At 40.1% G+C, this 24341-nt stretch overlaps 1 protein-coding gene across 1 annotated transcript in view; it reads left to right on the plus strand.

Moving 5' to 3' along the window:
* Positions 1 to 24034, plus strand: part of POLR3B (RNA polymerase III subunit B) — an 83393-nt gene extending 59359 nt beyond the window's left edge. The window contains exons 24-28 of the mRNA XM_075428813.1: positions 8572 to 8675; positions 9485 to 9651; positions 11908 to 12021; positions 18079 to 18252; positions 23469 to 24034. Coding sequence (XP_075284928.1) covers positions 8572 to 8675; positions 9485 to 9651; positions 11908 to 12021; positions 18079 to 18252; positions 23469 to 23598 — 689 coding nt within the window. The 3' untranslated portion in view covers positions 23599 to 24034. The remainder of the gene's footprint in view (positions 1 to 8571; positions 8676 to 9484; positions 9652 to 11907; positions 12022 to 18078; positions 18253 to 23468) is intronic.
* Positions 24035 to 24341: the final 307 nt, after the last annotated feature.

A 24341-nucleotide genomic window follows, 5' to 3' on the forward strand; every position in this document is an offset into this window, starting at 1 on the left:
GCGATTCTCACTGAGTGCCCAAGTGATTTGGAAACTGGTATCTATTGAAGGCTTCAAAAAAGTAAAGAAGCAGCAGTACATTCTTGACTTTCCTTTTAAAATCCGTTCTGGTTCTTGCACTACAGCCATATAGGATAGTTACAGTGAGTGAGGGGGAAGATCATTATCTTCAGAGGCAGACATGAAGAGCTGAGGAGTTGGGATGCTTCAACTGCCCCGTTCCTTCCCTCCAGGAAGATCCTTCTTCTGGAAGATTTTGTGTAGAGTCTCTTTCAGATAATTTTTTTGATCTCATACGCAATGAAGATATGCAGGACTTTCAAGCCTGTGACCACTTTTAGAGCAAAGTCCATTTATTCATGTATTTTGAGCTTCGTCTAATAGTCCTTTCTCCATATAAGTGGCATGCGGCATTTTAGCTGCAAGCTGTTATAGAATAATACAATCAGTACTGTGCAGGACAGATTTTCTTTCTAGAATTAAAAAAAAATAGCCTACAAATTGTGTTAAAGAAGCTGCTCAGTTAATCATGATAAATATTTATGGGTATTTGCATGAAAAACTTAAGCAGGTAAGATTTTTCTCCTAGCTTGGGCTATTAATGTACACCTATTGAAATAGTTAGTGGAACAGGATTTAAATTGAACCAATTTTCATACATCTCAGAAAATCAAGAAAAATGTGCACCACAAATCTAGAACTGTCAGAGGAGAAAAGGTGGAAGAATGACAGAAGGAAACAGAATTGTCAGGCAGGCTGCAATGTGGCTTTAGGAAGCAGAGGGCCATCCGTACCGCTAATGGACATAAGACATCTCACAGTGTACAGCAAGCTCAGTTTAGAGATCTTGAAGAACAGACATCTCACGAGTACTTTTGCTACTCATCAAACCCTGATACTCATAGTCAACTGCAGAAACAATGAAGATGCGCTGTGTTGGAATAGATGCACTGTATTGGAATAGACACACTGTATTGGAATCTGGTGGTATTTTCTTTAATATCCCAAAAGCCATAGAAAGTTATTTTTTTTTCTGAAGTAAAATACCTGTGGAAATCCCATGATCAAAAAAGCAACATACTAAGTGCTGTAGGGAGCTTTGAGGGTGTCTGTAATTATGCCTGGCATTGCATCACGTTAGAATGACTGATCCCCCATGTATCTGTGCTTTGGATCTATAATAATAATAAGCCAAAACCATCAATTATTCAGAATAGCAAATGTCCCTTTCAGCTTGGTTTTGGAGAACATTGCAACAGCGGTGTCACAGACGTTGCAGGCATGTGCTTGTTAGCCGTCCAGTGCATCAATCTGTAGTAATTCCTTGTGATCAAGGGAGTGATCATATTCTAAATTATTACATTCTACTAGGCTATACATATCCTCCCTGGTAGCAGAACTCTCAGTTCACTGGCTTGTAGTATGTTATGGGAAAAGAAGTTACAATAAATGGGAGAAAGGAGTAATGTGCTTAGTGGAGAAGGTACGTGTGTTAGATACCAAGAAAAAAGATACTGACAAGAACAGTGGAGTTTACTGTTCTGCAATTTCAGTATACAGTGAAGAATCAGATACTGACATTAATCTTGGATTACGGGCAATGACAGAACTGGAGAAAAGGCATGAAAAAGAAAGGGAAAATCTCCTTTGCTGGCAGTTTAAAAACACAGCTAGCATCATCCTTCTCTGACATCAGATCAGGGAAGGATCAGTCATAACGGAGGAATATAGACAACTGTGAAACAGAAATCGTAATACTAACAGTTTAACATTTTCCATTGAGAGAATTTTTAATTAGCCCTGAATTTATTCCCTCATTTTCATCTGAATGCAGACGATAACCACTTCAAGTTTAATTTGTGAATGTTAGCTTTAAGCCCATCATAGGGCCATTTAAACCTCTGATGAGCTTAAACTAACAAGTAGCTTGTTAGTACCTATTCAGCGAGAAGAAGGGAAAGCATCTCTCTCCTTTCTGTATTGTCAATCTTTTCTGTGAAGTATTTTTATTTTCTAGGAGTGCAGGAAGATGAGATTTGATTTCACAGAATTGTAGTAGTAATTTTAAAATAATTAAATATGTGCAAAATAAAAGATTGCACAAACCATGCCTGAAGTTTTTTTAATGGACTTTTTCCTGTATTCCAAATTCATTTGTATTTCAAAGCTATACTTTATCGCTGAGGCAGAAAGAAGCAGAGTAACAGAATTTGAAAGTGTCTGGGATATGACAGATTAAATCTCACTGACCAGCTTGAGCCTTTTGTTACAGAAGCGCCTTTCGTTGAATGTGTAGGTAGGTTTTATAGGCCTTTATAATAATATAGATCTATGCCACTGGCTCTGTGTTTGCCACCTTCTTTGTGTTCTCTCACATGTCAGCACGATATTGGCAAGGGTCACCACTTCTGGCCTGTCCACCACACCCTCTTTTCATTCAAGTCCATGTTTGAAGTACACTTCTTCCAAACTGCCTATAAAAGCAGTTTGCTTCAAGCCTTTCCTTCTAGCCTTTCCTTCAAGACCTGTCAACAAAGAAGTGTAAGAGGAGGAGAAAAAAACCCAAATGAGACCATCATGTTGTGTTGGGAAATGCACCAGCAAATACTTTGCTCTGTCTCGATACTCATCTTCAAACTGGATGTTGCAGTAAGGTCTTTGGGAGCGGACTTGTCACTTCACTGTGTAAGCTCTTAAGCTTCTAATGTCTCACAACAACCCATATACCTAACAGGGAGGACTTATCTTGAGCTGTAGGACTTTGTTTTAACTATATCACATCGTATTTTTTCCAGAAGGATAAAGAAATTTTTTTGGTTAATTATTTTGGTTTTTAATCTTGCATTCTTCAACCAAAGTCACTTTTCAAAGCACAGAATGCTAAAGGATTGTTAAGCTAAAGAAGCTTCATCTGAGTTCCATACAAACTAAATTATTATATTTCCAGATTTCCTCTTGCTTTGCTACAAGTCACAATGAGAAAAAAGTTGGACTCCTTTGATGTGAAAAAAAGCAATATATCACTTCTCTGAAAGAACATTTCTCAGTCTCTCATGTGAAAAAGGATTAACACCTCCAACAAAGGTCTTGTAGATCACAGAACTAAGCAGCAATACTGAACAGTATTCCTGAGGAGTGGAAAAACTGTATTTAAGCAAGAGATTGGTTGAACTGGCAAACAGAAGCTTTTTAATAGCTGAAGATCTAAGATAAAGGATTAAACCTTTCTGAAGTATCTGCACTTAAACAACTCTGAAGACAAGGAAGAGAGTTTAAATTCATGAAAGACGGTCTTTGTTTTCCTAAATGAACCATATTCTCTAGTGTCAGAACAGAATCCATTCACAGCATTGTCAACAACATAAACTTCATGACAGTACCACGTATCTGACCTTGCTTACTTTTTAAATTTTTTACTAGTTTGAGCATCTGCCTTCTGCTTGCCTAACTTCACATGGGTGAGAATAACTTCTCTTTCTCCTTTTAGTGGACACTTGGATAGTATGTAAAAGCAGAACATGTAAAGTGAGATATTAGTAAGATGTTAGTTTTAAATGGCTACTTATGTCATTTTCCCACATGTTACAAGTCAGACTTAGTACTTTAATAAAACATCAGTGGGTTTATAGGAATTAAATCATTGAAATGGCATTAAAAAGAATTTGCTGTTATCAACTGCAGGAATGTGGGATGATTAGTAGTTATTAGGCATCAGGAAAGGTAGGAATTTCTTACCTTATTTTTATCTTCAGAAGTTGAATGTGAGAAAATGAGATGTCAGAATGCCATTAAAACTTTTCATACTGTTTTTTCTATTTATTTTTAACCAACCGCTGCTTAGCTTGCTGTCTTAAGAAGAAAATGACAGTATTTTTTATCTCAAGCAGCAAACAGGTAACTTTCTGACCTTTTCAGTAAATCCTCAACTGAACCTCTGAAATTAGGGTGATCTAGCATTTTATGGCACAGAATAAAAATCTCTAATTCTGTTTCCAAATAGTGTGTCCTGAACACACATTTTATTAAGCTCTTGACTCATTCAGCCATGTGTATTTTGTAAAGTTCCTATGGTTATTGTTTTACAATAGCTGCTTCCAGAAGCATTGTAAGGGTTTCAATTAATCAGCTCTTTGTGTGCTTCAGACTATGCAAATTTATCACATCAGACCATTCAGCAGCTCATGGGAAAGCAGTGTACAAACTGTATTGTCTTCTAGCACCTCCTCTCATTTAGAGTGATGTTTTTAATAAGAAAACTAATCAAGTTTACTTATGCATTATTTATCTGTTAATTTTAATTCTGTTCTTTACCTCTTATGTCAAATGGGATGTAGCAAGTGATATGATAGATCAGTGAATGATTCGGTATGGAACAAACCTTATGCGATGCAGCACTTTTTTTTTTTCTTCTGGACTTGTTTTATGCTCAGTCAGCCAGCACAGTATGTAATTAAGAGAGTTTAGAAGTAGATGTACACTTTTGTTTAACCGTACTAGTTTTTGCAGATCTGTTTGTCACTTGTCCCCAATATATGGTGCTGTGTTGTAGCTACAACTTCTCTTAATTATGTGACGTAGTCTTATTTCACAGGAGTATTTCCAATTTCTGGCAAATCTGGTAAATCTAAAATAGCCACCTTTCAACTTAGTTTTAGCTCTTTTACCACCGTATCATTAGAATAAGTAAACAAGCACATTTAGTAATGCGCTTCCTTTTATCTTGCTGATAGAAACTGGTATTACTGCTGCTCTATTCACTTCGTCTCCTTTGCTCTCTGATGTCCCTCCTGCTGGTAGTAATTAGTTTTCTATATTAGGTTGTTTTGACTTATTTGATGATTTTTTTTTTTCATTTGGCATGTGTGTGTATAAAAGGCATCTTATCGTAGCCTGGTGAAAAACTTTCCCATACCGTTGTGTTTTGTCCCTGCCCCCTCCCTGCCGCCCCCCTTCCCTCTCCCCACTGAACTGCTGTTTTACAAGTCTGTGTACATTCATGTTTGTCAGCAAACTGTAAAAGCAACCACAGAAAAGATACCAATTCGGAAACCTGAATTTCTCCTCACTAGAAAAAGAAACTCTTTAAGGACAGAAGTACTTTTTGGGTGAGAGGATCCTTAGGCTCTGTCAGGGCCTTGTGGCGGTACGTGGGTGTTGAGACACTGTCGGGCTGGATGCAGATAGCGTCTGTGAGGATGGGGGCCATCATGCATAGTCAGAGGGCTGTCATTTATTGGCTGGCATACAATAGCATTGAAAAACACAGCCTATGGTGTTTTATACTTGCATGTTAAACCACTGTAGATGTCTGATTTAATTTTTTTCTAATTTAAACTATCCTTGCAGTAAACTGCCATGCTTATTAATCACTTTTTTTTTTTGAGAGAGGTATATCTTGAAAGTATTTGTTAGTGTTTTCACTATTTTTCCTTCTAAGCTGATGTTACAAAATTGATAGACAAAGTTTTTTTTTCTAGAATTCAGTTTGGTTTTCAGTTGAAAAGAAATGAGATATGGCAAGCTGCTGGATGCTTTCTTGCTCAAACATACAACCCTCTTGTTAGTTCACATTAAAAAAACATTTTGTTTTTTGTTTCTCTGCAGCCTTTTCTGGTTGTTAATGTTTGATTCTGGTCCTAGATGAGAACCCCAGAGTGTATAGGTGAGAGTAGATCCAGGCCCATAGCAGTGTAGTGTTTAGCAATTGTATTGCTAAATTTCAGATGCAGCATGTAAAAATTGTGATGGGAAGAGAAATGAACGAAAACAAATTATTTCATATGTCCTGTGTGAATGCTGGGGAATGATGTTCACGTGATGTCTAAATCTGTAACAATTAGGAAGTCTTGATAACCTATGGTAAGAGCCACAGAGCAAAGTTATTTACTGGTTTGACTGTGTCCTATTTATGAATATTGGATGGGGAGTAGTTGAGCAGCTCAGTTGTGAAATGCAGTTCTTACTTGGACAGGGTAACATCTGGAACTTGAGGCTGTTTTAAATCCAGTCTCTTCTTTTCTGCTTTACTGTTTTATTAACCAGTTGCAAGTGATAATTGCACTTAGATCGATTAACTGACTCGATCACTTTTTTGCAGCTGCTTGGCAATGCAGAGCTGCTAGCCTTGCCTTTTACTGCCCCGCTGCAAAGCCTGGCTCAGCGATCATGGCCGGAAAAGAGGAGCGAATTCAGGAGCTTACCCTGCAGAACTGCAGGCATTAGGCTCTCTGGAGCTTCTGAAGGCGAGTGACTGCAAAATGAAATCAAGCTTACATTTTTGGTTTAGTTGCAGTTACTTCCTTTTAGAAGTAGCGTTGTATGTAAGGAAAGGTGTCTTTCAACTGTTTGAACAGTTTTTTATGAGAAAGAATAAACTTTCATAAAACATAGGGGAGGAAGAAGCTTCTCCCTGTCCTGTTCTGTAAATACACATGGAACTGCTATAGATCTGTTATAAACTCAGTGACTTCTTAAAATACAGAAGCTTAGAATTGAGGTTGTATGGCTTTCTCTCCCCCCCCCCGCCCCGGCTCTGTAAAATAGAAACTTTATAAATGGCCTAGTGAGCTTCACATTGCTGGATTCTGTCTAAATATTTTGTTTTTAACTTCTAAGCTCATTATGCTGTCTTTGTGTTAACTTGTATTAAAATCTGTCAGCTATGACTGGTCTCATAACCACAGTCAGCGGACCAGAATAAGTTAATTATTTACTTGTGTCACTAGTGCTCTTCATCTAATGAAATGCACAGCTGTGTTAGATCTGCAGTTGGGTGTGTAGGTCCCATTGTTATACAAGTCAGCGGAGGGTAGAAGCCGCTATGATGGAGAGCCCTCAGTTCTTTCTGCTGTTCTGCCTTTCTGTGTCGATTTCATGGATCTTTTATCATTCACTTTCACACAAAACAAACAACACAGTGGCTGTCTGCTATGGGAACCGGCTTGGCATATAAAAGGTTTTCAGAGCCTAAAGTAATTTTAAGTTAGCTAAGATTTAATTTTTGGCTTACAGGTGCCATGAAGTCCGGATGCAGCCTAACACTTTCTTAGAAGTAAATGCGAATAAAGCAAAATATATGTGCCATAATACATATACAATAAAGTATTTGTCTGTACAATTTTATGATAAAAAAGCTGTGCACACAAGAGATAGTGCGTTGTTTTTTTTAATTTTATTTTCAGCAGATGCTTGCTGCTTGATGGGGAGGGGTAGAAGGATGTTATTATCATAATAGAACAATGAAGATTAGTTTCAATAGGTTTAAAAACTAAACACAACTCACACACCCCTTGTCCCAGACGTGCCAATCCTTTTTTTTTTTTTTTTTCCTGCTCCCTTCCCCCATACTTACCATTCTCATTCTATTAACTACTGTCCCATACACCTATCCGTGTCTTGCTTGGACAGTGGAAGAAGAGCTCCCTCCTGAGCAGACGCCAATATCCCCCTGTGAACTGGCTGGTCGGGGGATGCCTTATTAGGGATGTAACCAGCACCCTCAGTCTTCCCGGAGCCCCCTCCGCTCCAGGGCTGTTCCCAAAGCGTGCTCTGGCAGTTGCAGCAGGCTGATCTCAAATAGCTTGCAGGCTGTTTAAGGGCTTCTGGAAAAAATTGTCCGACTGAAACAGTAGCTTTGGTTCAAAGGACTGTGGGCTTAAGCAGCTGCATTTTAGCACCTGAATTTCAATGTTAGACCTCTCTGTCATTTATAGCTGCAGCATTTTGGTTTGCAGAATTCACTGCAGAAGCAGTTCTAAGGGTTGGAAGGAAAATTTTGAGGTGTATGATGAACTATTTTAAATGAGTTGTCATGTTTCCGTTTAATCTTTCCTAAATAGTTTTAGAGTTTAGGGAGGTTTGTTCGTTTTACATCTAATATTGATAGAGACTGAAAAAGGCTTCCAAAACTTTTAAAGGTACAGTTTGTGTTCACGGACTGACCAAATGCAAGCAGTCTGAGGATTGGATTGTACTTTGTAATTCTTTGAAAACAGTCTTTGCTCAGCAAATGAATGCTACATGGAATTAAATCTTTGGGTGGTTTTTTCTTTTTGTATTTTCCCCTACTTCTCTCAGTCCATGTCAAAGTCCTGACTTGATTTGTTTTTATTCACAGTGTTTCACAAACGTACATATCATAAAAAATTTTCTGATCAATAATAATTTTTTATGTCCAAAGAGAAACTGTAAGAGGCTTGATTTTTTTTCATTGTTTTTTTCAAGAAATTATAGCATCAGCTTTAAAAACTCAGTCTCCCTTGAGATGCTCCAGTCTGACTTGTCAGAAGTTTCTGGTTGCCTCTGAAAACTGTATCTAAAGCTTTCTTCCCTAATTTGCTAACTCACAAATCACTGGGAGCATAATGTAAGGGTATGCTAATTCTGCCAGTCCTGTCACAAGGGCTCTCTTCTAGCCTGCAGGTTGTGAGGACTGGTCATGGTAATGAATCTGAGTAAAAAGTGATCCATGAGAAAGAGAGGAGGAGGAAAACACTAAAGAAAATCTGGTGATGAGCGTCAGCCCTGCTGGTGGTTTGCTGTTTGTGAATTGAAATGTTTTCTCTTCTGCAGGGGTGTGTGGACTGATTGTTCCTCAGGAGGACATGCCATTTTGCGATACAGGAATCTGTCCGGATATCATAATGAACCCTCATGGCTTCCCATCGCGTATGACGGTTAGTGGTTATGTTACAATTAAAGAGACAGTGTGCCCTAATAGGGAAAATGAAGTAGATTAGCCAGAAGAAGCAAAAAAAAGTTTGAAATGTGGTTTCACTGAGAATATTCTCCAGTCATCATGCCACACATTTGCTCTCCTAGAAGTATTCAGCCTTCTGTTTTGCATGTTTGGAAACATCCTGCTGTAAAAGAAGTAGGGGTGCGGGCTGTTTGTGCATCATGCTCATTTTGTTCTGTATCAAGCTAATAGGAAGGCAACTGAATACCTCACTTGCACCCTTTCTGTTTGAAAATCTCTTGCTCTCCCTCTTCATTCCCTATTGCCTATGCCCACTAAGCCAGCTGGGGCAGACTGTGAGGGTAAGGGTAGAGAAGAGTTTCAGTAATAGTTCTACACCTATATAACTACTTACATTGCATGCGCCTCCCTGGAACTGAGATCCTTTTTTCCTTGTTAGCTTCTTCGCTTCTGTTCCCCCTGCCACACTGTAGCGTGTCGACCTCTGAGGCTGACTCCCAGAGCAGAAGGCCACACTGGATTCTGCTCACTTTCCAGACAACTGGAACAAAATGGAGCTGCCTCACTCTGGACCTTAAAGGTGTTCTCAGACCCTGCAATGAGTCCAGTTTTCCCTCCTTCACACAAGAGCACTCCCTGGTTTTGGGCTGCTTCCACTCCTCCCATTGCGTGCAGTAACCCGGGCTGCCATCTCGGACACTTTGCCTGGCTAACGTACGCTGTGATGGATCCAGAGATGTGCCCGTGCTAGTGAGCAGGCTGTTAACTCTGCTTTTCTTTGCACAGGTAGGAAAGTTGATTGAACTCCTGGCTGGAAAGGCTGGCGTCCTCGATGGGAGATTTCACTATGGAACAGCTTTTGGAGGCAGTAAAGTTAAGGATGTGTGCGAAGATCTTATTCGCCATGGTTATAACTACCTAGGGAAGGACTATGTAACATCTGGTATCACTGGGTGAGAATCTGCTGGGTAGATTTAGACCTTTCAGGGGAGTGGGGAAGTCCTGTTCAGACACATCTGAAAAATCTTGTCATGTCTCAGAGCTCAGGAACTTTCTCGTATTTGCAAACTGCTCTGTGAGATGGAGGGAAGGGGCTGAAGAATGGTGCACTTTTTTTTTTTTTCCTGAAAAATATTTTGTGGTTCCACATTTTAAGAAATTACTAGTATTTTTGTAGCTGTAATGTGAATGGCCCTGGTGGTACATGTGAAAATCTCCCAACTTCTACTGCATGACAAAAATGTAAAATCCAGGTTTTTTTCTGAGAGATTGTAAGAAATTTCAGGTTTCTGTTGGAAGCAAATCTTATATATGCTTGGAATCAGATAAGCATTTTCATGTTGACTTAATAGTACTGTAAAATACGAATTTGGAGGCAGGTGTCTGTTACTTGGGAATATTTTGCATGTGCTCTTTTTTCTTCTTTTTTATTCTGTCAGTTACACAAAGATTCAGTCTGGCATAGAACTCTAATCTTCAAACTTCCTGCTGTGTCGATCAGGATGGCTTCTGAGACACAGAGTTCAAAGAACGTAAGATAGTTTAGGAACAGGAAAAGGCCATATGGCTCCACATGCCTGCCCCTCCAAAACGTATCTTAATCCTACCTTTCTGCTGTTTTTATTATGCTCCCAGTCGCTGTCTTCTTAAGGAAGAAGTTTAGGTGTCTTTTGTGAGTTTTTTTTAAAAACTTTTTATTTTAATTGCTTTTCCTACCAACTTATTCCATATGTTTCTTTTTTTTGTCTTAGAGAGTTGATTTTGTTTTCCTTACCCACTCCATAGTCCATAAATTGTATATCAAATACCCTGGTTTTTGAAACACTTTGTTAGTACATCATGGTAACTTCTAACAAATCTGACTAATCTTGTTTCTTAGGGAGAGTAAAATCATCCAAATCTAAAAGTCCCCCATCCCCAAACTTCAACTTTGTGGTACCTGATTTAGTGACTTTGCTTTAGGGTACTGATATTCTTCCAGGCAAATTTCACATGCTTAATCTATTTCTTCTGAAATTTGAAGGCAGATTTTGTAACAATTTGGAAGTTTGCAAATTCCAAGTGTCTATTATGTTTTGTTGTTTTCTTCAGTATGCAGCTTTTGGAATAACACTGCATCATGTCAGTAATGACTCTGAATGGGAGGCACAATACTGTTGTCTCCTGCTTGTTTTTATGTTGCGCATACATTTTTTTAAAAATAAATCAGTGGCAGTGCTGAGTTTGTTTGTCTGTGTTAAATGTGGTCGTTCTTAGTGCTAAAGGTGGTAGCTGGGAAATGACTGACTGCTTTCAACTGTTGCTTTCTGATCTTTAGGCGCTTATGCTGTTCTTACAGTTGTGAGTGTTTTGAACACAGAAATCTGTAGCCGTTACTCCAGCTCATAGAATGGAGTAACACCCTCCGTACTGCTTACAGAAGTTTCCAAGCTGATGCAAGTGCCCAAACACGACTCTGAAGAGCCCTTCTTCCCGGCTTGCCTGAGCCCCAGTGCCAGCCAGGGCAGCGGTTTTTGTGCTGTGGCTGCAGCTGCTGATGCACAGCTGCTCAGGGAGGGCTCTCACCCGTCTGCGTCTTGGGTTGCGCTTCAAAACGGTGCGCAGGGAGAGCAGTGGATGCGAAGACTGTCAGGCTTGTAGTGTGGCAGTGCTAAGCTATCTGTGCAGACACAGATTCCTTGAAGTGCTCCTCTAAAAATGATGTTTTGAGCATTTGTGCTGCATGCATTTGTTTACATATATGCTTACCTTTGTTTTGTGTGTGAATGATGTCGAGTGAAGCAATGTAAACAGAGATAACGTAAGCCACTCTTCAGTGTCTGACACATTTCAGTCTTTATTGGTTGCTGATGACACTGTTAAAACACCGCTGCACAGACAGAGGGATTTCCCAGGATACAGCTGAAGCAAGTACCTGGAGCTGTAGCAGCATGTCTGCATGGCGAATGGCCAGGGTTCAGGAGCTTGTTCCTCGCTAGGGTGGATACAGCAGTATCTGGTGCTGGACGTGTACTGCTCTTGTGGTCAGAAGAGTTCTCTGTAGGCTTTTCAGACTGATTGTTCTGAAAGCCCAAATGCATTTTTCTAGGACTTCTGATTCCCAGATTTTTTCAAATTCCTCCTGTGCGTGACTCTCTTGTCTCTCTTATGGTAAATATGTGCTAACTGTTAATATTGATTTTGGTTTTGTTTTGGTTTTATTCCTGCAGTGAGCCTTTGGAAGCATATATCTATTTTGGTCCTGTGTATTACCAGAAACTAAAGCACATGGTGTTGGATAAAATGCACGCAAGAGCTCGAGGACCCAGAGCCGTGCTCACCAGGTATTGCTACAGGCTAAGTGCAGAATTCGTGGCATACACTCAGAAGTGTGCCTAGCTGACTGGCGGGTATAAAACAAAGTTTGTTTGCCTGTTGATACTTGATACAAAGTGCTATTACCTGTTAATACACTGTTACAGACTAAAAGCCCTCACAGTAGACTGTGGCAGGAGATAGCTCTGAATGTGCAGGTGTGCTCTGTGTGGTCCAAAACTGAGTTTGCTTCTCAGACTTCTGTTAGCAGTTGGTAAAAATACCATCTGCTGATTCACAGTGCATGCTCTGGCCCTTTCCTGTCAGATTGCTCATACTGTAGGTATTTTAGGAGGATTCTTTTTTTCCTTTAACGTTTGTACTTTTACAAAATTGAGTATGAGTAGAAGGAATAAATTTCTTTTAGTATTTCAGCATCCTTTGGTATTCAGCAAGTTAAAATTGATGTGGCCCACGTCTTCACCTGTGAAGGCAAAGCACATTTGCCCTAGTGTAGTGCAAACTAGTATTAGAATAATGTGCATCCTCAGTATACTACATTTTGCTACGCAGACTCTTCCATGCAACTCTGTAACTGAGTTTAGGGTTGTATGTGCTGGTCCACAGTTATCATTCATACTATGCAGGAGAACAGCACCTTCACACTAATAAACTGCAAAAGTTACAGAGATGCCAGCAGTAAATCTCCATTTTTATTTGCCCAGTTAAAGATATGTCCTCAATTCCTTTGGAGTCATGATCATTGCACTAAGCCTGAACTTGGTTTTCTCTCCAACAGAAAGGTTGATTACTACACTGATCTCTTCTGGCGTCATATTTTGACAGATGTACTCTGAGTAATGGGTCATATAAGCCCCTGGAGGTGGGCTTGTACTATCTGGACCTTTGGGGAATTTGAAGAACCTTTCATCAGCTTTTGCTGATGTTGCTTACCTTTTCTCCTTAAAGCCAAACCAGCTTTTTGGCTCTTCAGCTCTATGGCTGCTTGCAGTCATGTTCTGAATTGCTGATATTCCTGGCTCTCAGTAAAAGTTCAGTGGCACAGACTTTGCTTTGAATGGGCTTCTAGAGGATCATTTAATTCACCTCTCTCCATCGCAGTAGGATTGTTTGCTAAATCTTGCCAGAAAGTTAATTGCCGTCTAGTCTTGAATATTCTAGCAAAGATAATTCTAAATGTCCTTTGCCAGTCTTTCTGGACTATGATGTATGCCATTTATACCTCACCTGCTGCGTGGTGGTACTATTCTTTTTGACCAGTCGCATTTGTACTGTTTTTGAGATATAAGGACAAAGTCATGTCTATCCTGCCCTTACTTTTCCCTGTAACAAGGGTGATTTGTATTCTTTAATTCTTAATGTATTTTTATGCCTCTTATAATGTGCTGATCCACTTCTCTTGCCTTGTCTGCCTGCACAATAAGTTAGCAAGTCTGTCCTCTTAATAGGTGCAGCTTCTACCTGTTGATAGAACAGCCCTACTTTTTAGCAGGGCCTGTAGCAATAGGACAATACTTTTAAACTGGAAGAGGGTAGATTTAGACTAGATAGGAGGAAGACATTTTTTTATGATGAGGGTGGTGAAACACTGGCGCAGGTTGCCTAGAGAGTTGGTAGATGCCCCATCCCTGGAAACATTCAAGGTCGGGTTGGGTGGGGCTCTGCGCAACCTGATCGAGTTGAAGATGTCCCTGCTTATTGCAGAGGGGTTGGGCTGGATGGCCTTTAAGGATCCCTTCCAACTCAAACCATTCTGTGATTCTATGCTATGATTCTATGATGTGCTCTTAGAGAATGGAGGGGCAGATCTCTGCTGTACCTGATGCTTCTGTATTTTTCTCTTTTGCTTTTCATTGCATATTTCCAATGCCTTTTGGCTTTCCAACCTCATGCTGTCTCTAGGACAAACTGAAGTTGTCTCACACTTTCCATTGAAGTAAATACCAGCGGTTGAAGTGGGAGAGAAATCATGAAAAGTTTTTGTAATTCTCGGCTGAACTTTTTCACCAACCACATTAAGAGCAGCAAGCGTCGCACATTTGTCATTTCCTACCACAACTGCTTGCCTATATGAACACAAGTGATATTCCCAAATAATGGGCTGTCTGCCCCATTTTCTGTTCTTCAGGGTGTTAGTCATGGTATCGGTGCTTCATATGAAAACATAAACTCACTGTTGTAGCTAACATGCACGTGGTTTACTGGAGCTCCTGGCTTACCCAGATCGCTTGATCTGCTTTTGTATTGTCTCTCCAACTTCTCAGCTGTTTAGAGTTATTGAATTTAAAGGAGACCTAAATGCCAAGTCAAGGTAATGTTTACATGTAAAGATAAAGGTGGTGTGATTTCCCCCACCCCTTACTTTCTTTGAATTCGTTATTCCAGACAGTAGCATCGTAATATGTAGCTAGGGTGCTTTATTTGACTTTTAGGAAAGCTAGTGGATGTTCAATTTCTGCTGCCTCTTGACTGTCTTTTAGGAATTTTTTTTTTGTTTCTCCACAACTAATTAAACTTTTGTTATTGCCATCGCCTCTGCTGAGTCTGCTTTGCCAGCTTTCATATTCACTATTGTTTTATCATCCATTGCACTTCCTGGAGAGCTGATTGCCTCTAACGTTTTTTGCTTTTAAAAGTAATCCTGTAATTGCTTCCAACATGGAATTTGGCTGTCGTTGTCTTGAAATGCATTTTATTGTATATCAAATGTACCTTAACTGATGAGCAAAGCTATATTTCTATCTGGAATAAGGCAGAAGACTGGAGTTCCTTGAACATCACTGATTCTAGATATTGTTCTGATTAAAACAAGACTTTGTGGAATTGCAAAGCAGCACTCTTTGTCAATGCAGTCAAAAACTACCAGGATGTTGCCCTCTGAATTATTTGTTAAATGAAATGCAATACTTAATTTGTTTTGCCATGAGTAGTTGACAATTAATTTAAAACATAGTTCTATATATGGTGTTGCCTAGATACCCAGTCCTGCTAAATCTTTTTAATAGATAAACTGCTTTTAGTTTTCCTTACAAGAGATCAATATAAGCTTTCTGCATGCATAGTTGTTTTGATGGACATTGTCAGAGCTGCCACCTGCATGTCTTGTGAACTGATCAGATATGCCAGTTCCTATTGTACTGCGAGGGAGTAATGGGATGACACTGGTCAGGGCTCCTCTCTGCGCTCTGAGGCTGTGGGAGCACGGTACGCCCTGCTCCTTCAGGCAGTGTTTTTCTAGGTATTACTCCACTTCTTAGAGACCAGTATTTCAGCCAACAACTTCATTTCAAGTTAGCCACTGGTTTTCCGTAACAAGCACAGGGGAGATCTGCTGAGACCTACAACGCCTGCTCTAATTCGTGGGGCTAGGCTTATTTCCCCTCACTGGCCAATGAAACAAGGTATAGGGCCATAAATCTGAACCCACTGTTCCTCCAGAAAATGCAGAATTAGTGCCAATAAATTCTTAAAGTGCTTAAAACCACTGACATTAATTGTTTCATGTTTTTTTTGTAAATGCAGCAGTTAAATACTGTGAAGACCACTTGGCAATACTTTTTTTTATGTAAAGAATCACTGCATTTTATTTAGCGCTTAAAAATTCTAAGAACTTTTAATCTTTTTTTAAAAATAAGAAAAATATCTCTTTTTAATGATATTCCCAATCTTATTTTCAAGACTCTGCTTTGTTTTCAGAATGTTATATTTAGAATAAAGAATGGAGGTAGTTGCCCAGGGCAACAGCTGCAGTGTACGTGTGTGTAGAGGGAAAGGGGAAGCATTTTTGAAGCAGGTTTTCTATGTTTTAAACAACCCTTGGTGTGAGGAATTTTCAAACTTACGTGAGCCAGAGGAAAAATCCAGTAGATTTAGGGACTGTAAGATAGGCTCTTTTCAAAGGCACAATCTCAATATTGAAAGTTTTCATACTTTAGAAAACTACTTCTTAGGAAGGGAGAAATTTGTTTGCTTTGTTTTTTTAATGAGGTCATCTTAACATTCAGTGGGAGTGAAATACTTAAGAGTTTCAGAGTTAAGTTGGGGTTTTAATTTTGTGGGACTTTTTGCGTTTTGTTTTGTTTTTTTAAATGGGATTTCAGCTGCCTCAGAAATCTTCATCCTGTATCTGCTGGAAGATCCATAGCATATCGACTTTTACAGGGGTGGAGTTGAGACCTCGTAGTTTTCCGAGATGTTTTACCCGTCCTTAATTGGATTGAGACTTTATTAGGGCTCAAATTTATGAAGCTATTTTGGCATTTTGTCCTGGGGAACAGCACCTAGTGAAACTTTTCAAAGTAGGCTTGTGCATTAACTAATATTATAGAAGTCAGTCGGTAAAAGGAACTCAGGCACTCCTGGCACCACAGCAGATGCCTGTATCTTTGGAGGCCCCAACTGCTATTAAAATCTGCCTGTTGGGACTGCAGAAGAGAAACTGCATTCACCACAGGGTTAGTCCTTTAAAACAGTGTCTGAACAGTGATGGTGCCATCATCTGAGGAGGAAGCCCTAGGGAGTTTAATCAGAATGTAAACAACTGCTAGCCATTCTCCCAACAGTGGGAAAAATAGTAGGTTATGTGAATGAAAAGGATAATTTGAATTACAAGCAGATTAGTTTTAAGGTTCCAGTGTGGTCAGAGTAAGGGAAACCACTTCCCCCTAAAAACAAATACAACTTGCTTCTTTAGAAGCTATTTTGATCTGGTAATTAGGTGGGTTTTTTTGATACTTGTTACAAAAGATTATTAGATGTTGAAGGCTTTTATAAATCCTGTTCTCTGAGTTGCAATAAGTTGGCAAAAACTTTTTTTTAATATATGTAGTATGCTTGAAATAATATAAACAAAATTGAAATTGATGTTTGAAATGATATAAACAAAATATACTCCAGAAGTTATGGGCCAGATCTGTCATTGGGTATTCTAGGTGGAATACACTGCTGCAGGTATCAGAAGCAGCACATAAACGTGGGGTTTCACTGAGCAGCGACGCCTCTTAGGATTGCCAATAACTTTTTTCATTCCTTCTCTTTGCTGTCATGCTTCAGGAAATATACGAAGATTGAAGTATTTAACAAAATGCACACAATATATTAGTGCTTCAGAAATTTGAGATTGTTTTTACTTTGTAGTTCCCTCTGGTATTTGCAACCTAAGTACTACTGCGTTGTGCTGGTACTTGAGAGTAGAACTGATACTGTATGAAACTGCAGTATGACAAACAGGATGTTAAAAGTTTTGACTGTCCAACAAATGAAAAAAAGGCTTAAACAGTCATAATATTTTAAATAATATATTGTACCTTGCCTTTTTACCTCAAAATCTTACATTGCTTAGTTAAAACTTTCCTCTAGCACCATGAGGACAGGAAGTCTTTCCAGACAAGAAACAAGAGTTTGATTTGCATTGAGCAACTAGAGAGCCAGGAACCTATGCAATACAAAAATTAGTCTGTTGACTGTTGGACATGAAAAAAACAAACGAGATCAAGTGTTACTTTCAAAAATAAAAAAAGTAGGATTTCAATAATGAGTTAGTAATATGCGTACAACTTGTTTGCTGCTTTGTTTTGGTATTCTCTTCCAGATCAGAAATGGTTTTATTTAAAGAATTTAGTCTTACTTAACTGTAGTTCAGCTGAAACATTAGCTTGATGATTCATTCATTAGCTGCTGAATATTGTTTCATTTAGCTAGCGACAAACTATAATAAATGTCTTATCAAAGAAAGAGTACTAAATCTGTGTCCAGATTGTTGATTCTTTTGGATACTGTTCATTCTTTTTCTGTTTGCATTTATTCGGCTACATTCTATGAGGTGAAGAGTTGTGGCCTGACACTGCAGTTGTTACTCACAGAACTACATCTTACTGCTAGTGCAGGAGCAAAGATGAGTTGCTTCAACTTGAGTAACACGTTTGCAAGATCAGCAACTCTGATTTGCAGAAAACTGTTCTCCATTGATCCTGCACTGTTCCTACAGTTGGAAGACAGGCATTCCAGGAGTCGGAGAATGTATGTTCTAGAATACTTACTACATTTTTCAAATGTTTCTTTCAAAGGCAACCCACTGAAGGTCGATCCCGTGATGGTGGTTTACGTCTTGGAGAGATGGAACGGGATTGTTTGATAGGTTACGGAGCCAGCATGCTTCTGTTGGAGAGACTGATGATTTCAAGTGATGCCTTTGAAGTGGATGTTTGTGGGCAGTGTGGCTTGCTGGGGTACTCTGGCTGGTAAGTTGTCTAACTGCAGTGCTTTTTGTAAATCATGATGTCCCCTTCTCACTTTGTGGATGTGACATGTTGTATAAGTGCTTGTATTTTCAAAAAATCCCTTGACCTCAAGTGCATAAAGCAAAGTGGCACAGAGTGAATGTGCCTCTGTGTAACAGAACCTAGCCCTTGGTTATAGTGCTTCTCAGTTTTGAAGTACTCACAGACATCGGTTAACAGTCCCATGCACCTTAATCAAAACCAGTGTCAACATTCAAAAGTGGTATTGGGAGAACTGATGCAACAGACAGTTCTTTGCTACGGTCTGATCGAATTTAGGACTAAAGTGAGTGTGTAGTCAGTGGGCTAAGGGTCTCTCCTGCTGTGGAGCAGAGGTATTCTCTTTCACAGCCAGCTGTGCCGGTGGGAAAGGTTACTTCGTGCTGTATGCTGCCTCCCTTCCCACCTTTGCAGGAGATTAGCAAACCCCTGATTCTGTACATCATCCATTTTTTAAAAGGGGAAACTAGCTGTGTCAATGTCCTTGATGCTTCTGACATCGGAAATGAGATTACTAGCGAGGCTAGTCACAGATCTTCCTGGTACGATCACATGTTGAACCTCGGAAGGCTGAAGAGAGAGAATGGGCACAGAAGAATGGGAGAAGAAGCAACATCTCCTGTTTTCTTGTTCTCCAGCTCTGGAGTTCATAATCACATGCATAGTGCTTTCTTGGACTGTGCCCCTGCCAAATGGCTTTTGCTTGGTAGTCTTAAAAACAAGGAGCTTCTCTTCGAAGTGTCGGACAAACACACCAGTCCCACCTTGGAGCCTGAGAGACAAGCAGCTGTCTGCTTGGAAATGCAGTTGGCTTCTGACCAACTCCTTTGTCCCTAAGAAATTTATCTCTAGACTAGCTAATGATCTTGCTGTCTTACTCTGCATCCTAAGCCAGTACTGAGTTTATCTCCTGAAAACAAACTGGTTTTCTGTGTAGGGGAAGCATAAAACTGGATGTCAAAACTATGTGGAGCTCACCATGGGTAACACTATGGGCTTTGCTCTTAACCGTCTTTTCTCTACAGTAATTTTGAGATGCTAGATTTAAAGTTGCCCTGTAGCATGGTGGAAACACACCACTATTATTGGAAGTTGGAGAAGCTTCTTTAGAGGTGATGGAAATGTTTTGCTTTCGCTTAATTTTGGTTTAGCCAGGCACAGAAACATGCTTGTGAGACGAATAGGAATTTATGAGATACAAAGTTCTTGCAAGCTCAACAATGTGAGTTCAAGTTACAAGTTACTCCAATATTTATGACATTGGAAGATGGGGAGTTGGACGCGGAATGAGACAGGTTAATTTCTAAATACCTTAAAAGAACATTGTTGGAAACTTGCTGCATCTTGGATATCAGTATCAATCTATTGAGAGATGCAGGAAGTTGGACTTTATTCACGTCAGTGCTTCAAGAGTGATTTTTCCATGACAATGAAGTAGGGAGGTAAGGTGTGTTCTCAGTTCGTGGATGTGTAAAAGTGACAGCTACCATTTCTGCCCTTGGTCAGACCTTTCTTCTGAAGCATGTGGCTTCTGGCCAGAAACCAAGCACCACGTTCGTCTGCTAGTAGCAGCGGCAGTTCTGCTCTTTGTGGAGCAGAAGTTCAGACAGAGGTAGGTAAACACATGTGAAATCCAGGGGGTAGACAGGGCCTACTCTGTGCATCCTGTTGTGGTTGGTGGTTTTCAAATGGGCGTTGTCCTCCTGGCTTTTGTGCAGTAAGTATTTCTGAGTACTGTTTTTCTTGAGTGTGTGTACACTGTATGTCACAAGTGAGGCCCTTTTCTGATATAGGTCTCTTAAAACTACAGCAGTGCAAATAACAATTGAAGGAAGTTGTCTGAAAGGAAGAGCGTGCCATAAGTCAACCAACCAACCCCTTCTAACTGTGTAAAGCACTGCCTTAAACTCACGTGCGGATGTAGCTCAGTTATTTTTTTATAAGACCTTAGCTTTCAGAGCAGTCCTTGAAGATTTTCAGAGATCACAGGCAGTGACGGTGCCTTGAAGAAAATCAGGAATTTGAACTTCAGAAATAGTATTAAATTTTATTTTTAAGATGTTGTAAATCTATTTCGTATTTTGAAGTTTGTAAACGAAGTTTAGTGACTCTTTTTAAATAACTGTGAAAACAACTCTCTCAGACAGAGCCAGACATTCTTGCGATCTGATTCTGTGAAAAGCTGTCTGAAGTGTGAGAGCAATCAGTAAGAGGTAGCTTCTGCTAAATGGTGCGCTGTGTCTACCGGTAGCTGAAGCGAGTGGCCCTATAATGAGCGCCACAGGAGAGACCAAGTCATTAAAAGAAACTTCCAAACGGGCCTTTTCAGTGATTCTGGTATTAATAAGACATTGCTGCAAGAAACCTTTTAGAAATATATTGTTTGGTGTCTAGTGTTAAGGGCACTTGTCTTGAGGAAGATGAGCCCTTCCTCCAAGACAAGGACCAGCCACTGGGTATGTTTTTCTGCTGGATGGTAATGGCTGATCAGTGCTGGGGCCTGAACTGGTGCTTTCACAGGGGAAGGGGACTGTTGTGGCAGTGACAGAATTTGTCCCTGTGAGAAATATAGCATAAACTTACTGTGACATGCCAGTTCTATGTAAATTTTCCAATTTTGCTGTTGTACAGGTGCTCAGGCGCAGGACTCCACTGAATGCAATGAGCAGAATTTGGTCCTTTTTTAATGATGAGAAGTTATTGCAATCCCTGAGTCTGTAAAACATACATGAAGAAAAATTTTCTTTCTGGTCTAGATTCAGCCTTGGCACAGTTGCCTTCTCCTGCCCAGTTTAGTATCAGTTCTAGTACCACGTGATCTTCCAAGTACTTCGGTTTCTGTGATCTGTTTGACAGAGCTTTGTGCTGACTGCACGTTAACCTTTCCGGGTGATTCCCACCCGAGTACAAAGGAGGCCCAGGACGGTGTAGCTTTGAGCCTGGCTGTAGCAAGTAATCTCTGCTCCTCAGTCCCTAGTAGCTGTAGTCAGATGCCAGACATCTGCTCATAGCAGAAAAATTGTGCCTCATCAGGCTTCCAGGGCTTGCAGGGCTGCTTCTGTTGAGAACAATTGCTTGTTGTGGTATCAACGGAAAATGGCTTCTGTTTAGGTCACTTCCTCCCACCATAAAAATGTACCTACCCCTGTAAGTTTGGATTAGGGGAGTAGTTACAAACCTGCAGTTGAGGTCTATTCTGTTATAAAGACATGCTAGGTGGACATTTCCACTGTGTAATGGTGTCTACAGGATAAGCCATCTTCAGCTCGATCAGGTTGTCCAGCCTGGCCTTGAATGTTTGCAGGGATGGGGCATCTACCACCTCTCTGGGCAGCCTGTGCCAGTGTTTCACCACCCTCAGGGTAAAAATGTCTTCCTTCTATCCAGTCTAAATCTACCCTCTTTTAGTTTAAAACCATTACCCCTTGTCCTATTGCTACAGGCCCTGATAAAAAGTTTGTCCCTGTCTCTCCTATAAGCCCCATTTAAGTACTGGAAGGCTGCTGTAAGGTCTCCCTGGAGCCTTCTCTTCTCCAGGCTGAACGGTCCCAAGTCTCTCAGCCTTTCCTCGTAGGAGAGCTGTTCCATCCCTCTGACCGTTTTTGTGGCCCGCCTCTGGACCTGCTCCAACAGGTCCATGTCTTTCCTGTGCTGAGGGCTCCAGAGCTGGACACAGTACTCCAGGTGAGGTCTCAAAGACATTTAGACAAATCCAAAGCAATTACTGGGAATAAGCGAGGCTTTGTTCCTCATCGTGAACTGCAGAAATGTAACTAAGACTTCTGTACCATTGGTTGAAAGCTTTCTTGGTTTAAAAAAACCCAAACAAACAAACAAAAAAAAAACCCAAGTATGGAGCATGTGGAGGTCCAGGCAACCACAGTTTTCTTGGAAAATAACCAGGTCTTCAACATGCTCTGTAAATATGTCTGTAAAAGAGAAGTACCAGAGTCTGAAAAAGTAACTGGAAGACTAATGCCAACTCTCATAACCAAGAGTCTTATTAACACTAACCAACTTTATTGGACCTGTCCCCGTTCACTTCCATGTGCTCTAGGTCAAGTTCACTGGTAACAGAAACAAGTGACTAAGCATTGGCTTTATTGTAGATGTTGATTCTGTGTTCTGTACTTCAGAAGCATGTAGGGATTTTGCTAATTCTCTGTTATGTGGATCTTCCAACTGTTATGACTTTATGCCAGAAATACAAATTTGAAACCCAGAAGCAAAAGAAGAGCTTTGTTAGACCATTAGGGAGTGCTGAGTCACTCTGTTTTCCCAAGGGCCTGGCTTTCTCAACTCTCCAGAACCAGAGATGGAATGTACAGGAGAAAGAGGCATTAGGGAGGTTGTAAACTGATATTTATAAGAAAGATTTTTAATTTCTTTGTGTGTACACAGAGTGTGAAATCAAATAATTTAAAGAGTTGCTACACAACTGAATTTGAGTGCTGATACTGGAAAGATGGCTGAGTGACCAGCCTGTCTGTTCCTTACATAGTCAAGGTATATCTATATGACAAAAAATCCCTTTCCTCCAGAATTTTAAGATCATTATTTGAGTAAAGAGTGTAAAGAATACCTGTTAAAGCAGTTTTTACTGGTTTCCCGTCTCTACTAAAGCTTTGGCTGTTCATGCAGAGAGCCATAAGATGAGAGATGCCTCTTTTCTGAGCTACAAATATGAACTGATTTGATACATTATCGGGTGAAACTGCGTATAAGGAAAAAAAACTAAGTGTGAACCTTCTTTCTTCCTGTCTCTCTTTTGTGACACATACGTAAGATGGAAACCGGAGCATTACCGATGTTTTCAGAAATACTTTGCTTTGTTCACCTCCGTTCTCTCATTATGCAATGCTGAATTTTTGTTGGCAGTTAAGTCAGTGGTGAAGAAGTAAAAGTCCGTCCTGTTACCTGCTGAGCACTGTGATTCTCCCCAAGAAAAGTGCAGGTTTAACTTAAGCCTCTATTGACTTCCATCAGATTATTTAAGGGCATAAAGTTATGACTTGCTTAAGTGCTAAAATGTGTCTCGAGCACTTGATTCTTTCTAGGACTGAGCCCAGTGTGTACATGCAGGTGGACAAAGAAACCAGTGGATAGCGGCAACTGTGGTTTTCTGTGAAGCTTCATTTATGCACCAGCTCTGACTTTCTTTTTGTTTGTTTCCCTAGGTGCCACTACTGCAAATCATCATGTCATGTGTCTTCTCTGCGCATACCTTATGCCTGTAAACTCTTATTTCAAGAACTGCAGTCAATGAACATCATACCTAGGCTAAAACTAGCGAAGTACAATGAATGAACAAGATGAAGAAGATGGGGAAAAAATACTTTACAGACACTGAAATGCAGCATATAGAACTGGAAGATTTTTTTTGGTGAACAGGAATAACTTTAAAACCGGAGTGGGTAGAAGGGAGGTGCAAAATAGTTAAGAAATCTTGTTTACATATCCTACCTGTTTTGAAGTTGACAGGGGAGACTCTGTTGGTAGAATACACTAGGAGCAGTTCTGAAAGCCTTGATTAGTCTGAGTGAACAGGACATGTGGGAATTGTGGAGTAAGGCCATGATCCAGCAAAGCACTCGCATCACTTCAAACAGCCCCATGCTTGGTTTTGAGAAGTGCTTTGCCGGACTAGGGCTTAATCTCAACTGAATGCACATCGTATTGACAGAGATTAAAAACGTTTTCCAGACAAGCGGAATATGAAAGACTAATAAATATTTTAAATAAATACTGCCTGGATGTGTGTTAATGGTTGTGTAAGGGCGGTAAAGCCTTCCTATAGTATCTGAACCGTTTTCCTGTTCCCAAAGCATTTTGTTAAAGTGTTAAAATTTTGTGAAGTCGTGTCAGGTTTAGAGAAATGCAACTACTTTCTCAAGAAGTTGAGATGTTTTGAGTGGTATTTCAGTATGCAGCTGCATTTGTGTGCAAGCAATGGTGTGGTTATACTGTCAGTCTGCTTTCAGCTCGACGCACGCAGTTTCCGTGAAGTTCGAGGGAGGTAACTGCACATGCACCAAGTGCACGACACGGCT

This window comes from Opisthocomus hoazin, chromosome 8 (assembly GCF_030867145.1).
Source record: "Opisthocomus hoazin isolate bOpiHoa1 chromosome 8, bOpiHoa1.hap1, whole genome shotgun sequence".
NCBI lineage: Eukaryota > Metazoa > Chordata > Aves > Opisthocomiformes > Opisthocomidae > Opisthocomus > Opisthocomus hoazin.